The sequence below is a fragment of the Eucyclogobius newberryi genome, unplaced genomic scaffold (assembly GCF_026437365.1).
Source record: "Eucyclogobius newberryi isolate DKJ021-1_F unplaced genomic scaffold, fEucNew1.0.hap1 SCAF_21, whole genome shotgun sequence".
Taxonomy (NCBI): Eukaryota; Metazoa; Chordata; class Actinopteri; order Gobiiformes; family Gobiidae; genus Eucyclogobius; species Eucyclogobius newberryi.
Window position 1 is genome coordinate 11,846,218 of NW_027315846.1, and position 11,946 is coordinate 11,858,163.

At 38.0% G+C, this 11,946-nt stretch overlaps 1 protein-coding gene across 1 annotated transcript in view; it reads right to left on the bottom strand.

Moving 5' to 3' along the window:
* Nucleotides 1-9,082, bottom strand: part of galnt16 (UDP-N-acetyl-alpha-D-galactosamine:polypeptide N-acetylgalactosaminyltransferase 16) — a 30,582-nt gene extending 21,500 nt beyond the window's left edge. The window contains exons 1-3 of the mRNA XM_072457247.1: nt 8,738-9,082; nt 2,464-2,642; nt 610-708 (exon numbers count right to left, since the gene is read on the bottom strand). Of these exons, the coding sequence (XP_072313348.1) occupies nt 610-708; nt 2,464-2,642; nt 8,738-8,938 (479 nt within the window). The 5' untranslated portion in view covers nt 8,939-9,082. The remainder of the gene's footprint in view (nt 1-609; nt 709-2,463; nt 2,643-8,737) is intronic.
* Nucleotides 9,083-11,946: the final 2,864 nt, after the last annotated feature.

Genomic DNA, 11,946 nt, shown 5'->3' on the forward strand with positions numbered 1-11,946 from the left:
CCGTTTTAGGGGGGGCTATTGCTTTTGACATTTGTACACCTTGTACTTTTTTTCAGTATTTGCATAAGTAAATTGCTAATGCTAACACTAATGCTAACGCTAATGCTAATTAGCGTTAGCATTAGCGTCTCTGTTTCTAGGTGACGGAGGTACAGGGAGGAGGGTGTGCAGCAGGGTCACCAAGGCTCTCTCTCCCTTTCTCCCTGCTCAGGTCTGCGTTCAGCACGATCTTGTAATTTGTCTGGACAAACAACTATTTGAATCGCAAACTACGCAATCATCAACTGTGAATTACTGAGCGTCGTTGGTATGCCGCAAAACGCAGCAGAAAACATGGACGGGCGGGAAGGCGAGAGCCATCATCGCCGTTAGCGCGACTTTAATGTAATTTGTTGTCAATTAAATCAGACTTTTTATCTTAAGTAGTACTACCAGTACTACTTACACACATGTAGTACTCTTACACACATGTTATACTTTTACGCAAGAACGCAGACTTCAGCCATTGCACATTATCTAGTTGTGTATGTTAAAGCAGTGAATGCGCATTTATCAGTGAATTGTCCTGCTACACTGGAGAACATGAGCTGCAGAAGGAATACGCAGTACCTTTTGATGGTGCGGAGCAGAGTGGAGCGGGCCTCATTGTGGAAAGTGATGATGATGCTCGTGGAGGGAAGGTCCGCGTCGTAATTCATAGAAGCACATCTACAAGGCAAGACAAGACAAGTTTATTCGTAGAGCACATTACATTCACAAGGCAATTCAAAGTGCTTCACACAACAGGAAAAAATGCATTCAAATCACAAATTACAGAAATCACAAAACAGTTTAAGAAGTAAAAGAGAAGAGAGCAAAGAAAAATCCTTTCAGTCATATTACAGCTCGTTTGGAGAAGTGAGCAGGCCGTTACAGTGGTCTAATCTACTGGAGAAACAATGCAGAAGTTACAGGGTTTGACAATGAAAAAAATGGTACAAATGACAATTTTGGCTTGGTTTGTGGTTAATGCAGCTGTAATTGCTGAGCCCATCCACATGGGAAAATAAGCTAGCGCAAAGTTTGTTTTAGCTAAAATAATTATACATTTTTTGGGGTATTTTTTTACTATAAGTGCAAAAAGCAGCAATAATTGTATTCAGAAGATTATATTTTAAGTTTAAAATAAAGAGTTTGCCCTACTTAATTCCTAAAAAAGACGTTTTCACTTTTAGAGATTTTGACATCATCACATTTTAGAACATGAGCTCAAACTATATTATTGATATATGATTTTGTTAATTTAAAAAGCATAAGTTGTTAAGTAGTAGAAAAGAGCACAAACCAGTATCACAAGTTTTGAAGAAGATGGATTGTTATGACTTTGTAAATTTTCTCACAAGAATCCATCTTAATTCACACTGTGGGCTATGAGGTATTTCACATATAAGTGATGGCAAATATTGGACTTTTTGGTGAATTTCTCTTCCCTGTTTTGGGCACTGGTCCAAAACTTTTACCCCTATAGTTCCAGATCTGCTCTGGATCCTGGTTGTGGTCCAGACTTGGCCAAATCAAGGTTTGGGTCTTTGTTGGGAACAGCTGGTCCCAGTTACCGTAGAGACAGGGAAATATCCGGTTGCCTGGAAACAGCGGCTCAGATTCTGACCCTTTGCTTTATTTAACCTCACACTTACTTCAACTGGCTGTTTTATCAAGATATTTATGTCTTTGTTTTGGAAAAACAACGGTGTTGCATCTAGTTATGTTTCCCATCTGCCACAAAACTTTGCTTTTATTATGATTTTCATACAAATATTCATTCGTCTACCGCCCCTGACTTCGATCCTGATTTCGAATCTGGAGAAGGATCCTTGCCTGGCGCTGCACTGGGGACCCAATTCTAGTAATGTCCTCTTTCACCATCTTTGAATCTCATTTTTGGTGTTCTTGACATAAAAGTTGCATTCACACATTAATTGATCCAATTTTAGTCCTGGTTTAGTCCTGGTCTGGTCAAGATTTAGTTTTGGGTTTAGTCCCCATAGCAGCTTCCCATGTTCTTGAGCTAGATTTGGTCAGGATTATTGAAGCTGGAGGTTTTTTTTTCCTATTGAGCATGTTTTTAGGTTTCTTCTTGGCTTCTTGCTGTAACTTGACATCCTTTAACCTAAATATTCACTATTCTTCTCTACATGCCCAAACCATCTCAATCTGATCACTCTGTTTTTATCGTCAAAACATCTACATATCTTTTTTGCTGTTTTCATTTAAAACTCTGTCCAACACTGCTCTTACTAAACAGTAACATCTTCATCTTTTTTATTCCCAATCCTGAATAGACAAATTGTGTGTGAAGTGCTAAATCTTGTTTTGAACTACGATAGCCAGACAAGGGGCCTGACTTCTGACTTGATTAGTGAGATTAATCTCACTAATCCTAATCCCACTGTAGATTACCTTCACACCTGTCCAGTCTCTCACCTGTAGTGTCTAGTGTCCCGTATGGCTCGCTCACTGCCCAGACGGTCGCTCTCTTGCAGGTTAAATGCATGTTCTCTGTACGGGTCGTCTCCAGGCTTCAGTGTTTTGGCAGAGAGGTAGGATTTCTCGTCGAAGCCACCCAAGAGTTGGCTCTGGTCCAAACGTGGGGGCTGGGTCACCTGTAGGGAGGGATGGGGAGAGGCTTTAGCACTCCAGCAGAACGTGGTGTTTACTGTCGATACGTCACTCCTTTATACCAGACCAGAACCTTGCGCCACAAGAATAGCTTATTTCCCTCTGCCTCTGACTCATGAACACTTCTAAACACCTACCACTTTAACTACAAATTAATCCATCACTCACTGCACTGTTCACTTTCTGCACTACATCTGTAAATTTAACTCACTACTTACTATGTACACATTTTCTGTACATAGTAATAATAGTACATTTAAATAGTTTTTTTCTTTAATGCATGCCCTTTTTGATTTTATATATGTTGTTTTATTATTGTTAATTGTTTTATGTTGCACTGAATCACCAAGACAAGTTCCGATGTTTGTGATTTCTGTTCATTGGCAATGGGAATAAACCTTTTCTGATTCTGATAATTGTCATTTTAGTAACAAAAAAGACTCACGACTCTATCTTTCACAAGTAAACACCAATTATCTCATACAACTATAGTTTAGGGACAACAGTTTAACCCTTAACAAAGTGGCACTAGGTATTGCCCCTTTTACTAACACTGCTAATTAACAGTAATGGGGAGAAATAGTTCAAATATTATGGCAGAAAATAAATGACCACTTGTATCACTTGTTCACCCCTTGTTGCCTCGATTCAATAGCCTTCTGATAGACCACTGCAGCTATAAACAACTATAAAAGTGTGAATACATGAGTAACAGTGGGTTCCCTGGGTTTTATAAATACAGGATGCAATTAAGTAATTTATAGAGTTAAACAAGGATAAATTTTGAAGCTGACAAATGTGGCTGAACACAAATCCTATAATCCCTGCACAGGGGCAAATGAGTGGGAGGTTACAATAGAAGATAAATAAAGACTTTGTAACAAACAAAATGTAAGGGGGCTGAGACAACAAAAAGAAATAGACTGGCATGCACTGCACGAAGAGGAGCTATGTTTAAACTGAAAGGTCAAAAGATCAAAAACAAACAAGCATACAAACTAAGATAAGGGTCATTGAAAATGCAAGCCTTTTGATGTAACAATACATGTTTTTCAAGTATTTCTAAGCAATAAAACAATTTAATAAATGCAGTACTTTTGATGATTCAATGCAATTACTTATAAAGTTAAATGGTGCACATTTAAGATGAATGTGTTTTTTAAATGTTAGCATCTATTCAGAGCTGTCTCAATCCACGTTCAAATTGCAGATTAAGTTGGTCTGTATTTGGCTTTGGCTTTGTATTTAAGAATCAGAATCAGAAAGGAGTTTATTGCCATTGTCACTGAACAGGATTAAAAACTAGGAACTTTATTTGGCATTAAGGTGCAACGTACAGCAATGAATAATAGTTGCAATAGTATAATTTAATTTTACCTTAAGCATATATAAGCTTGTATTATAGGCATACCTAAATCAAATACAAACTAAAGCAGTTATTTAATATTGATAGTCATTGACCTCTCTTTTTGAGTTGCCTGGTTGCACAATACCACCTCGTCACACTGACTAATTGCTAAGCTTAGGCTAATGTTACAGCGGAGTCTACAGTAGCAGACGTCTGGAAACACTGACAACTTCAACTTAATGGCACAAGTGAGAGTGAAGTGAGCCACTTTAATAAATCCTGACTTACTTTCTAAGCCTGAAGTTTTACAATTTAAGTGCATCTGCATCATTTCTCTTGGGGCCCGTTTGCAGTGCAGAACACATTTACATAAAGGTACACACTGATATTTGAGCCATTGTCAATGTTGAAATATTAATGAACCACATCATTATGGGACGCACCTCTTTTGGACCAAACAAGACCCTGTAGACAAAGCATATAGAGTTACATAGCCTTTATCTGTCCCCTGGAGTACACCCTTCTCAAGACAGATTTAAAGGTGTACTATATATTTTTTATAGTATAGTATAGGATTTTATAGTATTTATAGTAAACTCTATAGTATGCATTTCATTACACGTTCTCCATTCTCCTCGCTCTTCTCCACAGATCTGAGCTGTAACTTGGTCTGGTGGTGTCACTTGCTTGTATCCATGGAGATCAATAAGTTAGTTTGATGCCTTAGTGTGGAACAACAGCTCCACATAAACAAGCAGGTGGCGGACCATCCACCAGAAAAGTTACATAGTGCACTTTTGATCATTTTGAACCAAACATTTTTTGCACTTTGTGTTCATTGAATGATCATGTTCCTTGTTAAAGTATCAATAGTTAATCTACAAAGCTGATTTGAAACTAGCCAGGGTACTTGTTGTGTGTCTCTGGGAAAGACACTTCTGATGGACGGTTGAGGAAGGGCAGCTGGCATTAAAACCTGTTGGCAATTTATCATGTTATTCGGTGAGTCGATTTGCATGGCAACCAATGAAATGCTGGAATAGGGAGAAAAATATATTTATAAAGTTGATTATTATTGGAAATCTTTACTAACCCATTTGTTAAACCATTTGCTCCTAATTATACCCTTTTCTACCGTCTCTGCTCAGCATCAGCAAACTACCGGGAAATGGTCGTATACATTTGAACTCCATTAGTCTACTTTATGAACATTTGACCAGCCCCATTAGCTGTAGGTAAGTCTATTTCTGTGATTGCATGTTTGCCTCATGGTTGTGGCCTCGTCCAATGTATACAATATAAACGGCGACAACAACCGTAGTTTCCAAGGCGACGGAGTGAAGTGGTGCATGATGGGGAATGAGAGCACTCAGCGAGAGAGAAAGGAGAAAGGGGAAAAAGATGGACACGTCTGAACAGATGAGGTCATTAAGAAATCGCAGCTAATGAAGCGACTACAGAGGAACGGTAGAAGGAGCTCAGAAATGCTCAGGCTTCGGTATTTTTACCCTTTGGTTGGTTTTGTCTACTACCCTTCTGTTTTTGGGGCAACATTAAAGGTGCACCTTGTTCCTTTTCTGGTGAAAAGTACGCCATCTGCTTGTCTCATGAGATGTTTTTGTTTTGGCCGGACTGTTCCACAATAATGCCATAAAATGTATCAATTTGTATTTCTTTTTTTATTCAATTACAGGGGTTTTATTGCTCAAAAAGAATTCCATGGAGACAAGCAGGCACAAACTCCACTAGAAAAGTTACCTTGTGACTATTGGGTAAGGTTGGCTCATCAAGCTTTGATCTGTGTAAACTTGTGTCCTTGGGCAAGACACGTACCTAGCCAAAGTATTAATATGCTGTGTGTCTTTGTCATTCAACCCCAAGGCAACAGTGACTGTGTAGGGCTGAAACTAGTTTAACAATTTATTGATTATCGAGAGAATTGTCAACTGATTTAGTATTTGAATAATCGCTGGACAATACACAGATTTCAAAACATGGCAAGTTGCTGGGAGAAAAAGTTGTACAAATCGATGGTCAAAATAATCTCTAAATGCAGCCCTTGACCACAGCAGCAGTTTGTCAGTGTTCAAAGTGAAAGAACAACTGTGAGTCCCCACAAAAACGCATGAATCCATTTTTATCATAATTAATCGCAAGAATCTTATCGTGTCACAGAGCTTATATTAAACTTAAAATCAATAAATAGCAACGGATATTGGGAGCAGTTCTATTTTTTGTTCCTGTTATGATTGGAAATGTCTGTTTGGTGATAGGTGAACGTCCTCAGTGAGTAAATGAAGTATTACAACAGAGAAACCCAGTGCAAACAGTGTCTCTGATGTGCACAAGCGGTTTGAAAATAGGAGATAAAACATGCTTAAGACCATAAGCTTATTACTGTGGTATAATTGAGCTTATACCTAAGATAAGAAATGATAAAACATTTAAAATGCACATTGACACGTCCGAAATTAAAGCAGGGTTGAGCCTGGTTAGTACTTGGACGGTAGACGTTTGGGAAAACCTTATTGTGAGGCAGCAAACTACACAGACTTTTTTTTTACACAAACATTAAACTTCACCCCACAGATCTTGGCACTTTGAGAGCAAAACGTGTCTAAACCAGCCACACACAGCCCTGACATATTCAATTTTCCCTTGATTCATCCTGTCGTAATCTAATAATGACATGTTCTAAACATGCGGGCATGAATGGAAAGAGTGAATATTGGCACGACAGCACTGAGGTCAGAGCTGTGGAAGAGGCACATTGTACAAAAGAGTCTTGTCCCAAAACACAATGGGAAGAGTGTGTCTGAGTGATCTGTCTGCAGAGAGGAGCAGCATCAAAACAAATAGAACTGGCATAGCAGGGCTCATATTTACTACACATTACCTTAAAGGAGCCACGTGGATAACAAATCTGTCAGAAAAAGCTTCATTTAATTACTTAAATTGAGCGTGGTGGGCTATATAATTCATTTCAAGTAGTACATTTCAAGTACTGCCTACAGCCTCTGCTTTCCGAGTCCCAGATCAGGTCTAACATGAGACTGCAGTATAGTTCTGAAGACAAACCCAAAGTAAGGAGAGAAATGTGGATAAATGTACAATTAATGAAGCAAAACACTAGAACTGCAGGAAAATCTGTGTACCACCAGAAGGGGTTTGTACTCCACAGTTTGCAAATCACTGCATTAAAGATAACGCACCGGAGTATAGGTCGCACTGGCCAAAAAATGCATAATAGAGAAGAAAAAAACATATATAAGTTGCACTGGAGTATGAAATGCGGTTGCAAGTGTGAAAATAACAAATAATATCACATATAAGTTGCTTTGGAGTATGTATAATATAAATATATAGTATTACAATAGAGTATGTAAGTATAAATATAAGGATAAGTCGCTCCGGAGTATGTATAGTATAAATATATTGTATTACAGTAGAGTATGTAAGTATAAATATAAGGATAAGTTGCTCCGGGGTATGTATAGTATAAATATATAGTATTACAGTAGAGTATGTAAGTATAAATATAAGGATAAGTCGCACCCCGGCCAAAAACTATGAAAAAATAGGGTACACCTTTGTAAAATGTATTGTCTGTAACTGTTCATTATGTAGTAAAATGCTGCAATTAACCCTCTTTTTTTTTAAATTTACGTAATTATTCTGAGTTCTACCTCCACAGCAAAACAGATAAGATTGGGATCGACTAACAAACATGTTGCAAGAGGGCATCAGGGGCAGGAGAGAGTCTGTGTTTCACCTTGCACATGTTCAGGAGAAAGATCCTGCAGCGTGAAAAGGTTTAAAAGCAGCAGACTTATGGAAAGCCTCTTAGACAAACACGGATGTAGCAGTGAAAAGGCTGGAGAGAGAACTACTGTATACGTGTCCAAGGAAGGCAATACATGGATAGGACATTATATTCCTTAGTTCAGCAGAAAAATGTATCAAAATAACAAATAGCCTAATATAGTTTTTCCCCAAGTTTCATATGCCCCATGTAGAAATAGTCTCCATCTAGACTATTTCTTCACTTTGGTGGGTTTGTCTGATTGTGGGTTGAGCTTAGAGTTTATGATCATTGGCCAAAGACTAGATTAATAGCCTATTTGTACCAGGATTACAAGAAAGCACAAAGGATTTCGTGGGGGACCTAATCACAAGCTGTGAATTCAAACAATATTGTCTTAGTATTAGTGTCTCTGTCAACAAGGTAGGCTACTAAAGATCATTGCGCACAGAAAGGGCAGATAGGGCAGCATATTTATAGTAGGCTACTATATAAAGCCTTCAATAAACCCACACTGAAATGATATGTAACTTATCTGTAGCTTGATTTGTTTACAACAACAAAATAGGATTGTACTGAACATAGACATTTACACTCTCAATAACCAGAAGTGGTAACACAACATTGCAACCAGATTATTATTCATTAATGCATCCTTCTGCTGTATTATTATTAGTGGCGTGAAATGATAGACGTTAGCCCGGGGCAGCTCTTTACTCTGCAGATGCGTCTGCAAATGGAACACGGATGACTTTGGCCGTGCGTAAAGGCTTCATGCTTTATTCTATATGGACATGATCAGAGCTCCAGCCTTGTCCCCTGAACGTCTTGTCGAGCGGAGGTTTAGGTTCCGCGCATCAACATGCAGCGCACACACCTTCCTGCAGCGCCTCGACATTTGTAACATCAAACAGAAAAAAAACACTCACGATGAGCGGGATGGTGCGGTCGTCCCGGTGGATCTCCAGCCGCCCGGGGACCACCTTGGACTGTCCGCCATGTCCCTTGGTCCGGCTGTCCGTGGACGAGGGCGGCGTGTGCGGCTTGCTGTCCTGCCACAGGTAATAAAAGGTGCCGAGGATCCACGCGACGGTCAGTATGGCGATGGCGTTGGCCCGTATCCTGCGCATGGTGAGTCCATACGGGGAGTGTGAGCCGAGCCTCCGGTGCAGTCCGCCGGTGATGGGGATGTGGTTGAGCCGCAGCAGCTGCACCCGCACGCTCACGCACGTACACGCACAGTGAGCGGCTCCTCTGACCGAGCGCTGCCTCCTCCGTGAGGCAGGCGGCGGGGATTTGCGCACTGGCGAGGCTCGCGCGAGGTCCTAGCGCCGCGGGGTTTCGTCTCCTGCGCGTAAACGGCACAAACACGCACCGCGGACAGAGAGCGCCATCAATCACTGTGTTCATTAAGACATAGACAGTATAACGACCAAAACAAGCCTTTATTACTATTATTATTATTATTATTATTATTATTATTATTATTATTATTATTATCATCATCATCATCATCCATACTATTATTATTATTATTATCATCATCCTTATTATTATTATTATCATCATTATTATTATCATCATCATCCATACTATTATTATTATCATCATCATTATTATTATTATTATTATTATTATTATTAACATCATTATTATTAGTAGTAGTAGTAGAAGTATTAGTATTATTATTATTATTATTATTATTACTATTATTATTATTATTATTATTATTATTATTATTATCATTATCATCATCATCAATATTATTATCATCATCCATACTATTATCATTATTATCATCATTATTAGTAGTAGTAGTAGTAGAAGTATTAGTATTAGTATTATTACAATACACAAAATACAATCAAATTAATTTATAGAGCACAATTCGTACAAAGCGCAATTCAAAGTGCTTTACGATGTTAAGACACATTTAAAAACACAATCCAGTTTAGAATATAAAACTGTGTATGTCAAAATAAATAAATGAAAACATGAAAACAAATTAATGTGGTATTTAAAATATTAAAAACCAGGTAAAAGTATTTCAGTCATAGGCGCGGCTAAACAAAACAGTCTTTAGCTTAGATTTAAACACAGTAATGTACAACAGTAATGTACAACATACATTACAATAAAAAATAGGCTAAACAATGTGGCCACTGTATTCAGACAGCAACTTGTTTTGCCATAATCAGCTGCAGTAGGATACAAAATGTCCTTAAGTCAGATAAACAGTGACAAACTTGTTCCCTTTCTCAATGCCCTCTATTACTGTATACGTTTGGGTCCCCTATTCACATAAGTAACAAACGTTTTCCCTACTCTATAACGCCAGGCAGAACCCATTTACATAACCTTTTATTCAGCTAGTTTAGGGGTTGAACACAGCCTAAGTACATTCTGAGTTATTGGAGCCACGTGATATCAAAAACTCTGTATGTGAGAGACAGAAAGAGTTTCAGCATTCATCATGCGTTGCAGGATTAAGTCAGTGAAGCCTGAATCAGTGTGTGGACTTTAAATTCAGACAGGATACTTTCTCTCTTCCCTGAACATATTATATTTTCTCTTTGTTAACACATTGGCTCCACACTCCTTTGCCCCACCAAAGTAAAATATGAGACATTTTAATTTGCACCTCTGCTTGTATTCACAACACACAAGACAGCTCATTATTCCTGCTATATGCATTCTTAAATTATGCATTCAGATGGGAGCCTCAGGAGCAATGGAAGCAACACAAAAGAATAGCTTGAGCTTTTAAACACAGACTTTGACTTATTTGACTTTAGACAACATTAGGCAATAGAGTTCCACGTAATCTATCAATTGAGTGACAGGAGAGAAAGCTATGGCGAGGAGAATTGCTATTTCAACATGCGGCACATATATTTAATAAAGAAATGTATGTAAAAATAAATAAATGAAAGGCTCATAAAATGAAATAAAACAAATAAAAAATAATAGTATCTTAAATGTCTTTCACTACAGTGCATTTATAAGTAATTCATTGATTGTTTCATGTCTCAGCGACTAGCAGTCCAGCAGATTACAAAAAATATATATATATAATAATAATATGAGCAAATTACTGATACCAAAACACACATGACTCAAATGTATAGATGATGGGAGACAGCCAACAGACGCAGGAAGGAATAATTATACTGCAGCCTATACGATAAGAATATATATTTCATTGTCACTGCATAGACAAATGTTTGAGGATTTGTCAGAAAGTTGCAGATTAAATGAATTCCAGTGTCTATCTTCAACACCTTTGTCCCATTTGTATTTGAGCCTAATCTCATTATAATCTCAATCGGACTGTGCTCTCGCTCGCTCTGTTTGGTCTTATGTAAACTCATCCTCTCTCTGTCTCTTGGTCTTGGATGCTGGTCGTGTTGGTGAATCGGGAAGGTCAACAAAGGTCACTGCCACAGCTGGCTCTGGGCATCTGCTATGAGTCTTCATTCAAACAGACAAGGACAATGTGTCAGAATAAGACAGTTGGCGAGTTGTTTTTGCTGCCATATTCTCCTGCTTATTATGCGCATTCAATGAGACAAATTCTGCAAAATTGTCCATTACAATCTGTTAACGTTTTTTCCTCATAATATCTCACTCTGAGTGGTTTTATCAGTGATTTATGCATTTTTGAGTAATTCTGTGGTTCAGTGATATTTGATACAAATTGAGTTTTCACCTAAACCATGCAAACTCTATTCTAACTTGCAAATTTCTAGAAGGAAAAAAAAATCTCCACAAAGACAGGCACTAAAATGTACAGTGAACTTGATTATATTTAAGATTTTACAAATATTTTTGCCAGCTTTTCCCCAGTTTGCATATTTTGGTGATCTTTATAATGTTGGACATGAGCAGAAGATGTTTGCAACCATGAGGTAAACAAGAGCAAAAATCCATATAAATCCATATATAATTTGACAAGTAACAAAACCTGATGACGCCTTTTTGCTAAATGGTTGTTTAAACTGTCAGGAAAGTCAGTTGCATGTAACTTGTCTCCACTTGTCTATTGATAAGTAGGCAGAGGAAATCAGCTCTTTCTGTAATTTTAAACTTTTATTTTAACATTTTTCGCCACAAATTGCCACTTGACGGATGAAACAAA